The following is an 18,047-nucleotide window of genomic DNA, read 5'->3' on the forward strand; positions in this document are numbered from 1 at the left end:
TTGCTACTGAGTACAGTAAGGCTCAGATAGGGTAACAGGGTCACACAGCCAGTGTATGAGGCCAATATAACTGCTGATGGTTCCTGAATGATTTCATTACTACTGTCTTAAAAAAAAGCCAAAGACACACACCTGCCCTTAGAGCATAAACAAATGCTCACTGTGGAGCAGGTGCTGACTGGAAAAAAAAGTGACATCAGCAATATATTTTATGCCTAAAGAGGTGGAAAAAGCTGTGTCACAAGAGAAAACTGTCCTTCTTAAAGGGGATACCATAGGCACAAAGTTACAGACTAGAAATTTCTAGTAAGGAAAACCCGAGACAAAGCTATTGCATATGTGTATTTACAAGCATCTAGCTGAGAACTGAAAGCCCCATGCTGAAAAATTCAATTTGTAACTCGAGAGGATGCAGTCACACTTGGAAAAGGGCAAAATGCTATTTATTCAGCAAGACAAAGCAAAGAAAGGACTCCGAAGTTTCAGCTACTCAACCCTTCTGCATTATCAATCCTAGGTGAAAAATGGCCACGTACAATTACTCAATCACTAAGTACTTCTTAATTCCTTACTATGTGTCTGGCACTGTGCTGGGGATATAAAGATAAAGCAAAAACGGCCTCTGCCCTCCATGAACTTACAATCTAACAGGGAAGACAACATGCACATAAAGCGTATATACCGAATAGATGGAAGGTTGCCTCAGAGGGGAACGTGCTAACAAATCCAAACATTTAAAATACTACTAAGCCATGTACATGCTGTTAGAATACTAGTCTTTGAAAATTCTCATCATTGGAAGTAGTAGCCACTGAGATTTAACTGTTACACTAAAAAACAACTCCTTATGCAGCCAGATCAAGTATTCTGACAACTGCATTTCTGATCATTCAAAATACTTTCAATCCCTTCAAAATCACCCAGACCACTCAGTATCAGAAATGGTAGCATTTCCAATTACAAAATGTACTCAGCTCAGGGACAGCCTGAGAGGGAGCTTATTGAGTTCATCAGAGTCGCACAGAAAGTAATAGGTTTCAGACCTCAAGATTTCTTGAATATTCTTCCATATCTCTCAGTTGTAGCTAAAACTGAACCTAAAATACATAATACAGAAAAGTCCCTTTAAAATAAATGGGCAGATTTTGTGATACGGAAAATTACTTTGATGAAAACCCATTAAAGCATGAAATAGAACAAACATACAATTAGGAACCAAAGCAAAATTGAATATGTACAATTAAAATAGCCTATTGGCAGAATTTTTAGATATTATGTTAACAGTGTACTTCATAGAAGGAGAATTTGAGAGCTGTATACCATTTCCTGTTTACAGGAACAATATTACAGCCTATTTAGTATTTACTTATTCCCCTTTTCTCTAGTGGGGCAGCTAGGTGGTACAATGGATAGGGCACTGGTCTTGAAATTAGGAAGATTCATCCTCATGAATTCAAACCTGGCCTCTAACACTTACTAGTTGTGTGACTCACGCAAGTTACTTTAACCTGGTTTGCCTCAGTTCCTCATCTGTAAAATGAGCTGGAGAAGGAAACGGTAAACCACTCCAGTATCTTTGCCAAGAAAATCCCAAATGGGGTCATGAAGAATAGGATATGATTGAAACAAGTCAACAACTCTTCTCGTACAGGCCAGGGATTGTTTTGGTTTTGTATCTCCAGGACCTAGTCCAGTACCTGAATATAGTAGGCATCTAATAAATGCTTGCAGAATGAAATTGATAATTATATGTATTTCTCCCATTATCTCAACACTCACATAATAGTTTGTGATATGAATATGAAGTACTGACAAACTTCAGAATGAGAAACGGATCTAAGGCACTTTGTTTTGTTTTGCAAGAGATCTAAAAGTGACTTCCTTCAACAAGACTACATGCAGAGAATATACGAGTCATCATCCTTCATCCTGACCTGAATAAAAAGTTAAAAGGGGGTGAATATAAAAACACACAAAATTCAACACTGAAGCATTCTCTTAACAAGATCAAGCAAGGTCTTATTCGGAGGCAAACAGGATACTGGAATAATTTTGCAAGCTTCCAGGCAAACTATAAATAGCTATAGCAGTTTCAAGAAATCAAAAAATTCCGTTTCAATATATGAATTATTATTTGAACGTAGTGCAGATTTTTATCGCAATGGCATCACCCCCATTCTCTGTGGTAGGAGAATCTTATTTTTACCAAGTTTTCTTGGTTCCTGGTTGCTATTTTCTGTTCATCTTCTGCCCCATTTTTCATGTATTTGACCTCTTCCACAGGTTTGATCCTATACTCATCTGGGGAAGAAAAAAAGGAAAATACATTTTAGACACTTAAACGAGAAGAAAATAATGCCACCCTGAAAAGTGTAATCATGTTAACTCCTTTTCTTTCCTTCCCTTGCACGATATGCATTGAAATCAATCTGAGTGTAAGCCTGTGAGTGCTGGATCTCTTTCTGGGAGACTTCCTCTCCTATTTACTGGAAAATGCTCAGTACCTTGAAAACACTTATAAAAGTTTCATTGTCTGGCACTTTCCCAGATACAGCAAGAGGTGGCAGAAGTAACAGCAGTTTTTTTTTTCCTTTTACAAAGGCTATTAAGTCTACAACTCAGAGGCGCATGGCATCTAATGGGAAACTGGGGGAATGAAAAGAAAAGGCTTTATATGTGGAGGGGGTCAAAATATGAGCATGATCCTGGAGCAGCAATCTTCCATTCTACATACAGACCACACTGTTTCTCCTCTTTTTAAAATTGCATGTAATGCCAAAGGGAAATTGATTGCTGAAGGTCTAATCCAAACAGATTTGATCATCTTGCAACCTGAACTCGACATCTTTGTCACACAGCACTTAGCCCAACTGAACTCAAAGTGCTTGAAAGATTATATTAAAGTACACAGTTTATCTTAACCTCCAGGTGAACTGTGTGAGTATACACATGTGGGTGTGTGATAGGTACCATATAATCCCTACTTAAGAGATGTAAAACTAACACCCAGAAGCAAAGACAATTTGTCCAAGGTCAGTGAGAGTGGCAGTCCCTACAAAGGACCTAGGTCTCTCCTCTTCCAATTCAATGCTATCATAATATTCTATTATTGATGCTGCAGTCACTAAACTACACTGCTTACTCATGAGAACAAAAACAATATCACACACACATATACACAGAAACGAAAAGCCAATTGAGCCCAATTTCCTCTCCAATGAAAAGCATCTGCTCCAAGGCAGTCTACTCCTGTAACTTCTAGCTATAGCTTCACTCCCCGTTCATTTTAATTCCCTTCCTGTCTGGTCTTCCAGTTTTACAGATACCAGAAGATGGCAAAAACCAAGATGCCTCTGGAGAGCTGCTCCCTTTATCTAACTGACTAACCCATTAGCCTAACTAACTAGAACATATTAAAAGTTGGTGAATGGAAAAGATAATGAGGACAGAGTGATGGTGACGGTGATAATGACTACACTGTCATTGAAAGACAGATATCTTCCAATGGTGGACTATATTTAAAGGGAGATCTTACTTCATAATTGAAAAGTCACTAACTGTTACATTTTTGAGTCATCTGCGATGAAGATTTGTTTGTGACATTTCTTTAAAATGTTTTCTTGATACTTTACTTTTATATCAATCATGCCTATATATTCTGCTCTCCCCCACCCCGCCTATGCCATCCATTTTTTTAGCCTTCCCTTGTAAAAACCAACCAATCAACATAGCATTTCCCAGTTGAAGCCCTCCTTTTCTCTTCTGAAAGGAAAGAGGTAGATTTCCTCACATCTCCTCTGGCACCAAGGTTATGTGACCTACTTCTAATGCTGCCCCACTGTCCTCAAGTAGGAGTCTCTTCTTTCCCTTCTACCTTATCCAAATGGGTCTTCTTTTTTAACCAAGAGATGTGTTTTTATGAAAAATGACTGCCTAAGTCATTTACAAAATAATTATCTAAATCAATGTGACACTTTTGCACTGATTTGAATCAAGAATCTACATTTGTATCCAAGAGGACTAAGCAAATGTCTTGGTTTTTTTTTTCTATCATCCATTACTCAACCAAAAGAACAACATCCACCTAAATAAGGCACTCATTGCCACTGCTGTATTCCTTTTCTTCCTTTAGTGGAGGAGAGAAGGAAATTAAGAAGGCTGGTATGAGATATAATTAGTGAAAACACTGTCAGGCAGGTACTATAAAACTATCTAAGCAGTAAAGGTACTACAAAAAGTCATTTTTTTACATGTAATATAAATGAATTGTATATTTGCTATGTAATATTGTATATTTTAAAAATATCTTTTGACCCAGAGATTCCATTTCTATGCTTTCACCCTAGAGGCTAATAATGAGAGAAGTCCTCACACACGTCAAAATATTTGTAATAGCACTTTTTTGTGATCGCAAAGAACTGGAAACAAAGTAGATGCCTATCAATCGGAAAATGGCTAAACAAACTGTAGTTCATAAATATAATAGAATATAACTGTGCTGAAAGAAATTATGAATATGATAAATACAGAGAAGCATGGAAAGCTCTACAGGAACTAATGCAGAATGAAGTTAGCAAAGTCCACAGTGACTACAATAATATAAGTGGAAAGAACCACGCATAAGTCAAAAGTGAATGTCACAACATTATAAAGAAGAGGCATGGCTCAAAGTAAGAAACAGGAGAAGATCCTTTTTTTTTTTTTTGCAGAGAGATGGAAGGACTACAAGGATCAAACACTTCCCGTGTGTAGAAACTTTTTTGCTGTATTGATCAATTGTGCCAGTTTTTTTCCTTCTCTTTGCAGGAAGGGGTCTTTAAAAATACTATTTACTATATGAGATGACTCTCTCAAAAGGGAGGGGAAGCAATTGATAAATGGTCAAAGGATATGAATAAGCAGTTTCCAGATGAAGAAATTAAAGCTATCTACAGCCATATGAAAAAAATGTTCCAAATCACTACTGATTAGAGAAATGCAACTCAAAAGAACTCTGAGGTACCACATCACACCTATCAGATTGGCCAACATGACAAAACAGGAAAATGATAAATGTTGGAGAAGATATGGAAAATTGGAACACTAATGCATTGTTGGTGGAGTTGTGAACTGATCCAACCATTCTGGAGAGCTATTTGGAACTATGCCCAAACGGCTATAAAAATGTGCGTAGCCTTTGACCCAGCAATAGCACTTTTAAGGCTGTATCTCAAAGAGACCATAAAAATGGGAAAAGGGTCCACATATACAAAAATATTTATAGCACACAGATATTTATAGCAGCTCTTTCTGTGGTGGCAAGGAATTGGAAATTGAGGGGATGCCCATCATTTGGGGAATGGCTGAACAAGTTGTGATATATGAATGTAATGGAATACTACTGTGCTATAAAAAATAATGAGGAAGCAGACCTCAGAAAAACCTGGAAAGACTTGTATGAACTGATGCTGAGTGAAGTGAGCAAAACTAGGAGAATGTTGTATATAGTAACAATCATGTTGTATGATGACTAACTTTGATATACTTAGCTCTTCTCAGCAATGCAAGGATTTAAGACATCTCCAAGAGTCTCATGATGGAAAATGCTATCCACCTCCAAAGCAAGTACTATGGAGCTTGAATGCAGATCAAAGCATATTATTTGCTCTTTTTTTGTTTGTTTCTTCTTTATTGTGCTTTTTCCTATTGGTTCTAATTCTTCTCTACAACATGACTAATGTGAAAACATGTTTAATAAGAATGTATATGTAGAGCCTATATCAGATTGCATGTCATCTTGGGAAGGGAAGTGGGAAGGGAGGGGGGAAAATTTAAAACTCAAAAGCCTACGGAAGTAATTGGTGAAAACCAAAAATTAATTAATTAATTTATAAAAGGGAGGGGAAGGGGGAGAAATATTGATATAAAATACCAAAAGACATCAATAAAACTTATTCTTAATAGCATATTTATATTCTATACTTTACAAAATAGGAAAAACTAAAGCAAAATTAATAAAAACATGATATGGATTTAGACAAGAACAAATTGCTTAGAGGTAGGAAATGCAACATATTCAGAGATCTAAAAATCTCATGGCAAATGTGGTCCTGTGGGCTAGATAATGAAGGTAATTACATCGCCAGGAAACGTAGCCAAAGATAGACTAGGCCTCATACCTTATTCATATATAGAGTCATGAAACAATGGGAAATATCCACCATTATGACCTGAATATATATGCATATATGCATGTGTGTGTATATGTATACATATGTGCATACATACACACATACTACACATATAAGGCAAACTAAGTGTGATTTAAAATGTCAAAAATTGACACTAATTATCAAATTAATTATAAACAATCCTGAAAGCCCATGAATAATACAATTATACCACAAATAACAGAATTATATAAATAAAATTATATGCCCCTCACCAAAGATTTAGAAAAGCTTATTGTTGTCATTGAGGATTTCAAGGTATCAAAGAGAAAAAGGCACAAATTCTTAGCGAGGGGCATAAGACCGAAGACTCCCAAGCAAAGGTTTCAGAAAGGGCCCATTTTACTCATCAAATGAAAAAATAAACTGAATTCCTATCCTTGGACAATGTTATTTCCCTCCTTAGTCACACAAAGTAGATGCTCCTCAGCCATTTATTTTTTCAGTTTCTATTTATTCCCTGAAGAGCCATAACTGAAGTCATATAACCAGTTTTCATTAGTTTTCCCAGTCTTCAACAAATGATGACTATTTATTTAAACAAAATCTCCCTTTAATAAGTAATATTAATACCTAGCACTGACAAGATGCCTTAAGGTTCACAAAGCTCAGATGATCCTCACAACAACCCCAGGAAGTAGGTGCTATTATTACTCTCATTTTACAGATGAGGAAACCAAGTCAGACAGTGATTAAGTGGCTTGCCCATGGTCATACAGCTAGTAAACATCTGAGGTTGGATTTGAACTCAAGTCTTCCTGACTTCAGACCCAGGCTCTGTCTACCTAGTTGCCTATTATATAGCGCTACCCTAAACACTGAAATTCTTAATCCAAGAAAAATCACTGCCAATCTAAAAGTAAGCGGCTGGTCTTACGGTGTCATTAACAACCACAGAAGGCAGCTTTGGAGGACCGCTATACAACTGGACACACACACACAAAACAACAACACAGAGCACTGACTACTGTCACCAGGCTTAGCATTATTACTCGTACAACACGCCACACAAAATCCATCGCAGTGTAAAATGGAGGTCCCTAGATAAAACAATAATTTGTGCAAAGCAAATACTTCAAAATGTTCTGTTAAAATTCTCTAACGCCAACATCATGAAAGAAGATGTCCATCTGGAAGCAGATAACTCATCAACAAATATGTCACACCACTTCCATGTCAATTCAACCAAGAGAAAAAGCACTCCTTAAGAGCTTCTGTGGTGATGCATGAGAGAGTTTCGGTTTTTAACAGTGACTGCAGAAATCTTATTTTTCTTTTGTTTAAAACCACGTGGGACATCCTCTTGTCGGCAACCACGTTGAAAACAATTAGAACCACCATTATCACATGCAAAATATTCTTTGGCATTGGGACAATGTTCCAACTCGATTAGGAAGAAAGAGAAAAGGAAACGTATTTCTCTCGTGTGAACATGTAGGCATGTATATGTGCACACCCACACCCATACCTGTTCATAATTTTTCTTTTCTTCCTGTTGATCCTATCTGGTAACTTACTCAACTGAGAACAGTAGCTAGGATGATTCCCTAGACTGAACATGCTCCCCCTTCTCTCCACTTTAACAGTGGCAGGTTATTCTAGTCAAAACAGATTTTGGGTAAAGTCGGCCCTTTTCTAATATTTTTAGTGTTGTAGGTAGGAGGAAGCATCGAAGGGCAGAGGATTGATAAGGTTGAAAGCTCTAGAACGCTGATATCAGAAACTGTTTTTCCTTAACGCAGTGTCTGGTTTTTCCGCATCTCATATTTACACTTCAGAATGCTTTCGGTGGTCACAAGGTATTTCTGCTCCAAGCCAACATCTCTAGGCTGTGCTTGCAGACTTACAGAAAAAAAGAGAAAAGTAAACCAAACAAACTAAAAAAAGCCCCCCAAACCAAACCAAACAAACCATGAACCTCTTGTCTGAAATACTGGCACTAAACTTAGACTCAGGGATCTGAGATGGAAGGCATCTCAGCACATCATCAGGCCTTGCTCCCTTGCTCTAAGGCACTTAAGTCAGCCTCCTTAGCTCTCTAAGGAAAAAAGGCATTGTCATTATTGCTAACGATGAGGTGAGGAAGCATAGAGGGAAGTAAAAACTCCAGACTTCTCTACAAAAACTGACTCAAGCACTATTTGAATGAGGGCTTGGGGTTCTTCAATAAAAGGATAAAGAAATCCTCAGTTAAAAAGAGTCTACTAATAGACAAGGACAACTCTTGGAGAGGTCTTATCAGCATTATGTATTACATACAGAGTGTGATAATGTACTGAGTCTAACAGTAATATCAGTTCGGAGGACAGGGAAAGTAGAACCTTTTTTAACTTTATTAACATTTATTGAAAATAGAACCTTAAAAAAAAAAGATTTGACTCCAATGTGCTACCCTTTCCCGTTTCACGCTCAGGCAGATATGAGGTGTTTCTTTTTTTTTTTCTTTATTAACAATAATAACTGATAGATTGCAGACTTTTCCAGTCTCTCTTATGACCAATGGCAATATATGAGGCAATGCAGTATAGTAGAACAGTGACCCTGAATTCAAAGGAGTTCAAAATTCAACTCTCTCTGACGCTCCCTATATGATCCTAGACAAATCCTTTAACCACCTTGAGCCTCAGTTTCCCCAGGAGATTGAAAGCAATGGCTTCTGAGATCCTTGCCTGCTCTATCTGTGATCAGATGCTCCTACATATAAGAGTTATAGTCCGGCATCTTGTAGAGACGGTCCTTGGTTTCATATAAAGTGGCCCCTTGATTTGTTTCACAGGCCAATACAAACCTGATAGCATGTATCACAACTAGCCAAGCAGCTGCTAGGTGGTGTAATGCATAGAGCTCTGGACCTGGAGTTCAAATCTGGTCTCAGACACTTACTTGGCTCAGAGCAAGCTACTTAACCTGTCTGCCTCATTTTCTTCAATTGTAAAATGAGAATAATAAAAGAACCTACTTCCCAGGGCTGTTGTAAAGATCAAATGAAATAATACTGGTAAAACACTTTATAGTGCCTACCACACAGTAGGCCTTTTGATATAACTCATATTTGCCTGAACTTTTAACAGGGGAGATCGCAATAGCAGATTGGAATCAAATCTCTTTTTAATATTCTTCCTTCCTGATTCTCCAATAAAATTTTCCTTCCTTCCTTCCTTCCCTCTTTCCCTCCTTTCTTCCTCCCTTCCTCCTTCCTCCTTCCCTCCTTCCTTCCTTCCTTCCTTCCTTCCTTCCTTCCTTCCTTCCTTCCTTCCTTCCTTCCTTCCTTCCTTCCTTCTTTCCTTCCTTCCTTCCTTCCTTCCTTCCCTCCTTCCTTCCTTCCCTCCTTTCTTCCTCCCTTCCTCCTTCCCTCCCTTTCTTCCTTCTAGCTCAGTGCTTGGAATACACTTAATAAATTCTTAGTAAGTGTTTGTTGGTTGATGAAATTAATTTTGTACATCATAAGCAAATATTTGAAGGATGTTATTTTGGTAAGGTAGGAAATGCCGGTATTGGAACTCTTTTAACTAACACCTATATTTATGACTTAGTAGGTAAGTCCTAGCAATTGCTTGAGGCAACGTGAGGGCAAGTGAACTGCCCAGAATCATGTAGCTCATAAATGTAAGAGATTTGAATCCAGGTCTTCCAGATTCCAAGCCCAGCACCTAATTCATCACTCTATACCACTTCTTTTGGATATCATATTTTAATTCTTTAAAAAGCATTACTACTATGTTCATCCATGTTTTTTAAGAACCTAGAGAAAAAAAAAACCAAAAAACGAAAGTAACTCATACTTAGTGGGCTTAATTTGCTTAATTTTTGCCTCAATGTTTCATGGGAGTAAAATAAAACCAGCTGAGCTAACATCCATTGGACAATTAGGGTGCAGACCTTTAGGCAAGAACACTCCACCTTCTTTTGAAGGAAGTTGAAGGGACAGATAGGTCTCCCTGAACATGAAGTCAGTTACAATGACCCCCAGTCAAAGGCAATTGCTCAGTTAAGCCAATTTTGCTCCAGTGGCACATGCAGTTGAGGACAGAGCAGTAAGCAACTAAGTGAGGAGTGGAGAGAAGTTGTTCCACTTTCTTCATAATGTTCTCCAGCTGCTCTTATAAAAAGTTTCTTTCTTTAATACTTTATGATCAGAATTTTCCAAGTGATTTGTGTATAAGGCTGAATAATATCTTGGCTTTTCAAGGGTATCGGGTGGTGACTTCAAGCATAGATATGCAGAAGCCCCATCTTCATCCTTAAACCCTTGATCCCCAGGGGAAAAAAAAGGTAAATAATGCATCTGTGGCACAGGTATCCCTAAGGCAAGGGTTGCATTTAAAAGTGAAAGATGGGTGGCTCCACATGGAAACGAAGATACACAAGGAGCTGCTAAGTGATTATCAAAACTGGCATCTTCAATCAGCATCGATTGAAACCAGGGGTGAACAGCCAGACATTCCCAGCTTCCTCTGTTTTCTTACTCAATTACTACCATTATCCAAAAATTCCAATTTGTAGCTGAGTTAGCACAAAGAACAGTGAATTGGCCAAGGCCCAACCCAAACCAGACAGAAATGTTTTCCCCAGAAAAAGGGCAACGCTTGCACTAGGGGGAAATTGCCTTAAAATTAGATGGGGGGGGAGGTTAATGACTCTCTGCCAATCTAATTTAGAAGTGGTCAAAAGCATCACTTTCATTAAAATAGATCACTTTTCCTTTCGGATACTCCACCCACAGTAGTGGCTGTGAGCTATACACTATATGCTCCAAAGTAGCCAATCTAAGAATTCCCTGGGAACAGTATTTTGACTGGTACTGTGGTATAGGAGAAAGGAGTCAGAGGAGCTTAGTTTGAATTCCAAATATAGAACTGTATCTAGGGATTCTGTTACATGGGAGAAGAGCCAAAAAAAAGTCTTGGAATCAGGCCACCAAGATTCTGCTGCTGGGAGAAAAACCAGGGCATGGCTAGGCTGGAGAAGAAGTCATCCAGGCAGAGGCCAAGGGGAAGGGACAATTACGGAATCCAGTAGCTTCCCAATTTAACTAGTCATGCTTGCTGACTTGTTTCTGTCTGATGAAGGAGTAGTGCTATCAGAGCTTGACATTTCTGCGAGTCTGAACTGCCCTTTTCGAGTGATAGGTCTTCCTAGGTTTTACCCATGTAACTTTGAGTTCAGTAATTTATTTCTCTGTCTTGGTTTTATCCTTCATAAAATGACAGGGTTGGACTTGATGAAGTCCAAGGTTCCTTCTAGCTCCAGCCACTGTGCGTCAACTTTAGCATTGAGGTTATTATTGTTCGTCCTTTGTTTTCAATTTAAGTGAGGCAGAGTTGCACAGTCATCCGCCTCACTCTTCCAGAGTTATCCAAGTCCAATGGCAGGACAAAAATCAGGATGACTGAAGATGGCCCAGGATGCAGGAGATGACCTTGGTATCTTCGATGTTGGACCAAGCTCTAAGCGCTCTACAGTGCCTGCTTCAGCCGCCTTCGTGGTGGCTGGAACAAATTGTTCTCATCTGCCCATTCTGCCAGGGGAAGTCTTCCCATGAGTGGGGTAGACATCCCCCTAACTCATCTACAGGGCCTGTTGGTTACCTTCAACCTGGTTTAGCCCATCTGCTGAGACAGCTTTACCAGGGTGTGGCTGCTGTGCATGTTACAGCTTCTTGGAGCCACAGGTGAGAGCTGAGTGCCAGGGAGACACTAAAGGTGGACAAGCTGCCCTGAAAAGGGCTCAGCAAGCCTTCACGCCAGAGGTGCTAGTCCTCCTTGAACACCCCATTCCCTCCAGAATAGAGGTAGAGGGTACAGGGAAGGCTCTGAGTGAAGAGCATGGCATCATAGACTTAGCTCTGAAAGGCTGTTAGGGGTCATCTAGTCCAATCCCCTCATTTCATATCTGAAGAAATTGAGGCTTCTCCCCTCTTTTTAATGGATTAATTAATGAATAAAAGTAAACTAGTCCTTGCTCTCAAGAAGCGCAAATATGGAAGGTTTCAGTGGAAACTCAGATGGAAAAGTTTCATGGTTCTTGCGTATGGGGCAAAGCAAATGTTAATGCCTTGACTCTTCTTCAATTTCATTTCCAACGATAAAATTATATCAGTTTCCGAAGCCAAGGACTTTGGTGATAAGAACTTTCTTTTCTGAGTCTTCTGTAGTTGTGGTGGTAGCACTTGCAGGAGCAACAGACAGGCTGCATCTCTGATGGCTGAGGGTACTAGGCTGGAAGCATTGTGATTCTCAAATTTCATGGGTTCAGAGTCTTTGGCTGCCCCTGTCAGGCTCTGAGGGGAGATGGAGGCCAAGGTTGTGATGGTGGTTTGACTTGCCTGGTACAGACCGCCTCCTGACTCTCCCCTCAGGTGCCTTGCTGCTTCAACTAGGCTGGCTCAGCTGCCTGGGAAGTTGGTGGGGATGACAGGTCTTTTCTCTACAAAGGTTGCTTCCCCAGATGATGGGTAAGAAGGCTGGTAAGTAGCTGACTTGTGAGCTTTAGACGCCTGACACATCACTATGAAAATGAGTGCAGCCTTTGATTTATGAATCAATCCACAAGTACTTATTCACTAGGTCCCAGGTGGCTATTCTGGGCCTATTCTGATCAAGAAGGAAGAATGATGGATTTATAATTAGAGGGCCTGGGTTTGCATCCTGACTTTGCAATCTGCTTCCTCTGTGATCTTCTGTGTGATCTTATAATTCTATGAATTAGCTGCTGAACTAGAAATGACAAAATCTTTGGGAAGACATGCCTGATGATTCACCAGAGAATTCATGATAGATCAGGAAAATAAAGCAGATTCCCAATCTCAACTTTTACCCGAATCCTTCAGGGAGCTCCATGTGTTTAGAGATAGAGATAAATTCTTAGCGTCTTCTTGACAGTCATTGTTCAAAAAGCTTGCTGGGTTACAGTAGGTCTATTAGCTAAATATTCAGATGCAGTCATATTAGAATGCTTTTTAGAGAGACGTGGAACTTTCATGCAAATGTATCTTTAAGTTCAGTTAGGCTAATAAACTTATAGCAAGGATAACAAATGAATATGTTGAAACCATAGCTTACTTTTATGTATCACTTTTCAAAACACTATTCTAAGATAAAAACTGAAAAGCTATCTGCACAAACAAAATCAGTGCATCTAGAATGAGAAGGGAAGTGGCTGTTGTGGAAAAAATCCATATATCAAGTGTTCCTGATAGGGCTCTGATATGCAATATATAGCGATTAACATAAAATATTGAAAACTAAGAAGACCCATTCCCCAGTAAATAAGCAGCTAAAAGATACAAAAAGAATTAGATACTACTAACAACTATATGAAATACTGTTCCAAAGAACTAATAATTTTTTTATTAAATGATAAAATCATAATAAAATAAAATTAAAACAACTCTGATATTTACCTTCATACTCAGTAAAATGACAAGGATTACCAAAGATAGAAGCAGTCAGTGTTAGAAAAGCTGTTGGAACAGGTATGTTAAAGTACTGTTACTGGTGAAATGGCCCAACCATTCTGGAAAGCAATATGGAATGTTGTTGTTTTTAAATGATTGAAATATACCTGCCATTTAACCCAGAAGTGTTTCCCAAGGAGTTCAAAGACAAATAAAAGTCCCATCCACAGACATACACCAAAATACTGACAGTAGCACTTCTATGGTAGAAAAGAAAAGAAAGCAAAGTAACCTGAGAAATGGATAAATTAATTGTAATACATAAATGTAAGTAGAATATCACTGGGCCATGACAAATGACAAATCGGAAGACTTCAGACAAGCTTGGGTAGATAGGAAATGATGCAGAACAAACAGAATCAGGAAAGCAGTATACCTAAGATTCCATCAATATAAATGGAAAAAACAACAAAACATAAACCAAATTTTGTATGATTATAACAATTTAGTTTGTTCCTGTAGAAGAGTCAAGAAAACGTACTTCCTTCATTTTACTGAAGAGATGGGTGATGATGGGTGTGGAATGCTGCATATACAATCAATCAAGGTCAATGTTTTGCTATTTGTTTTCTCCCATTAAAAAAGCACACTCCTTACAACAATCCTGTGATTGTAGCGTGGGAATTATCCACATTTTACAAAGGAGGAAACTGAGGCTCAAGGGGCTTATAATCATATGGCTAGTAAACGGAGGAGTTTAGATACAAAAATAGTTATAAAATTTTAAATAATGCAGACTATTCACAAAGGAGCAGTAAAATGAAGGTGGCTTAGGTCATAATGAGGCTAAAGTCTCTTTGTCATGAGTTAAGAGAGCCAGTGAGTCCAGTTGCCCAGAACGACAACAAAAAAAGTTTTGTTTTGAATCCTGAGGGCAATTTTTCTACTTTCACATAAAGAATTCATTTTATTAAATCAACAATTCCAGAGAATAAACCCAAGAGTACTGGAAGTTCAGGTTAACTATCAGTTTTGAGGGGGAAAGAGGATAAAAATTTCCATTCCCAATTCAATGAGCCTGCTTCCTCCCCTAAACTTAGATGATATAGATTGAGAAGCTACTACTCTGGTCAACTTGCTGCTATGCCACTCATACTTTTCATCCATTTAGAAATTTGGGAGCTTGGAAAAGACAAAGTTAAAAGCTTATATGTCTTAGATTTTCTTGGTACTAAAATTCCCAGTATTTTTTATTGGGCAAAATTATACATGTGTGATTCTACCTCACAGGAAAAAACATAAGCGGTCCTTGTGTTATAACAATATCCTGTGTTCCAAATTTAAGTCGGCTGTTTGGAATCTGGAAGATACTTTTTAATAGAAATCATCATGTAAAATGGAAATTGGATTGCCAAGGGAAGCTCATTTTAATCCAAGAGCTATAGAACCAGTGATTCTATTGCCTCAATAGAATGTAAGCACCTTGTTGGCAGGATTTCTCTCTCTCTCTCTCTCTCTCTCTCTCTCTCTCTCTCTCTCTCTCTCTCTCTCTCTCTCTCTCTCTCTCTCTCTCTCTCTCTCCCCCTCCCTCTCTCTCTTCCTCTCTCCCTCCCCCTTTCTCCTTTCCCCCTTCCCCTAGGGCTTACCTCAATGTGTTGCACATAGTTGATGATATAATAAATGCTTACTGGATTGAATTTGCTGAATTAAGTTCTGGATTCCAAGAGTAGGTAGCCATATGATTTAGGGAGGGAAGAGACAGAAGAACAGAGACTATGGTGTAGAAAGCACAGAACTGAAAGTTGCAAAACTTGGGTTCTAGTCATGGATTTTCCACTAACCAGTTTCATGACCTTGGATAAATAACTTCGCCCCCTGGGCCTCAGTTTCTCCATCTGCAAAATGAGGGGGCTATACTCAGTGATATCTAAGGTCCTTTCCAATTAAAATTTATTTCATTTAAAATGTTTTATTCTTCTCTCCTTGTTGCTACTAGCCTAGCCCCTTGGTGGTAACTTTCTAGAAATATATGGTTTGGTTTTGACATCTTTCCATCTCCTACTTGTATCCTCTCCCAAGATCCCAAGATTATGCTTCTGAATAATCCTCCATCCTAGACCAAACCCCAAAGTAAATGCTCCATGCTCCCAAATTATTTATCTTTCCTTGGCCCTCAAAATCAAAACTCCAATGACTTGGGCACAACTCATCTCAGGTGAATATAAAATAGAAAATATCCTGATTAACCAAATCAATATTATTTGAATGATGATACTTTATTTCCCTCAGGCCAAGGTGTGTGTGTGTGTGTGTGTGTGTGTGTGTGTGTGTGTGTATTATATACAGTGTATATGTATATATGTATGTATGTATGTATGTATGTGTGTATACATATACACGCACACACACATGTATATGTTCCTTAGGGATGAAAGTGAATTGGTACATGGTGACATTTTAGGTGATACAGTAAAGTGAAGAAAAACTTTCAGAGATTCAGCCGAGTTTGGGACAGGGCTAGTGAGGAAATATTTCTTGTGACAGGGCTGTGACTAGGTATGACTGACAAGTCTGTTCTGGGGTCAACTTCACAGAATCTCAGAGCTGGGAAAAAACTTTGGTCCCATTTCGTCCAACCCATTCCTAAGTGAGATTACTTTGTACAGCTTATCTGACACGATCCAGCCTTTGTTTGAAGACAGTTAATCAGGAGGCAGCCTGCTACACCTTTGGATAGATCTGTTAGTGAAGTGCTCACTCAAATCTTCCCTTCACTCACAGTTTCTCTAAAAGCTGCAAGCTTTCCTTTCCCCAAACAAGGCCAGTGGAAGGGTAAGGGATGGTGATGGTATGCTGGAGAAGTTATTTAATCTCTCTAGCTCTCAGTTTCCTCCTTTGTAAAATGAGGGAGTTGGACTAGATGACCTTTGAGGTCAGTTCTAACTCTAAATCTATGATCTTATGGTTGAAAGGGTTATTTATAGTCTGGGACTGCTTGTACCAGGATGGAGTCAACTGCAAGGTCATGGTTCTTAGAGTCCATAATTTAGCCAACTTCTAGGTCAAATGGCATCATGTTCTTACTTGGCTTGCAGGGTTTACCCATCCTGTGGTTGAACCTGGGAGCTGCCCTTTGCACAGTTAAAAAATACAGCTCAGTTCAGTGCAAACCTTTCCATTATGCTTCTTCCTCCTCCTATTGAATTAAGAAAAAGAAGCTTCAGTTAGAAAGACTGCTTGAGGGCCCCACCTTCTACAAAGAGGTTCTCTGTTTTTTTTTTCCCCCAGAGAACCCTGGCATGACCCTACTATATGCCATCCAAGTGGTCATTTGGGTTAGCCCCATTTTGAACCTAATTGCTCGGGACAGCAGTGGCAGGAGGATGGTGCCGGAGTGGTTAAATGAAAAGCTGCAAGTGTTAAGAATCCTGCAGATACCCAGGGTGAGGATGGAGAGTGTGCTGCCCCACCCCACTGATCACCTCTCCAGATCTGAACTGGCAGAGCACCAAGTGGGGGGTGGGGCAAGGACAACAAAGGCCTCTTTTCAATTTAGTTCATCTAACCCTGGCCTCCCTGATGAACTAAAACTCTGTTCCAGAAGGCATGAAAGATACAGCACAACTGTAACACTCTTTTTGAGATAAGTCAAAAAAGGGTTGTTATGAACTGAGCAGCTGATTTGGGAATGGCTTCCTGCCCAAAGCAGGTCTCTTAATAACAATATAATGGAAGCCGCTAGAAATAGCTAGCTAACCAGCTGTTCACCAGAGATTCTTTTTAATCTGAACAACCTTCTTCACAAACTAGTAACAGAGGGAAAGGACTTCATACCCATTTGCTAATTGCAATTCCCCGAATCTTCCAGTCCCTTGACAATACTTACTGCCTCCTCAATCTCACAAGTGATTTATTTCCTTTCTTAGCCATAGTTATCATAAAGTAATTTCAACAGATAAATTCAGGTCCTAGGCTTTCCAGATATTATTTGTGCTTACTAAGAATGTTTCCTGCCCATCTTTCCCCCACATTGCATAGCTTTTGTTTGTGGGGAGAAGAACCAAAAACCAACCCTATAATACACTAATGTAATGAAATATTATTTTGCAGTAAGAAATGACAAATATGAGGCATTCAGAAAAACATGGGAAGATTAGTATCAACTGATGTTGAAAAAATTAAGTAATGTGATGCTATGGAAACAGTGCTTCCTAGAAGTCAGAAGATCTGGATTTGAATGCTGACTGCTGCCACCTACTGCTGGCATGACTTTGGACAAATCATTTAATCTCTCTGGGCCTGTTTCCTCAACTGAAAAATGGAGGGGATTTGACTAGTTTCCCTTCCATTTTGAAATCTATAAGCAGAACCAACAGAACAAGATACACAACGACAACCACGTAAATAAAAAGATCAGTCAAGGAAGCCAAATTCCAAATGAT

The 18,047-nt window shown here is 38.9% G+C and overlaps 1 protein-coding gene across 4 annotated transcripts in view; it reads right to left on the reverse strand.

Annotated features, from left to right (window-relative positions):
• CUNH1orf21 (chromosome unknown C1orf21 homolog) overlaps positions 1-18,047 on the reverse strand; it is a 265,651-nt gene that overhangs the window by 105,901 nt on the left and 141,703 nt on the right. For all 4 annotated transcript variants that reach the window (XM_020984395.2, XM_020984393.2, XM_020984394.2 and 1 more), the window contains one exon: positions 2,207-2,301. In XM_020984395.2, coding sequence (XP_020840054.1) covers positions 2,207-2,301 — 95 coding nt within the window. The remainder of the gene's footprint in view (positions 1-2,206; positions 2,302-18,047) is intronic.

Source organism: Phascolarctos cinereus, unplaced genomic scaffold, assembly GCF_003287225.1.
Source record: "Phascolarctos cinereus isolate Bilbo 61053 unplaced genomic scaffold, phaCin_HiC Scaffold_5;HRSCAF=322, whole genome shotgun sequence".
Taxonomy (NCBI): domain Eukaryota; kingdom Metazoa; phylum Chordata; class Mammalia; order Diprotodontia; family Phascolarctidae; genus Phascolarctos; species Phascolarctos cinereus.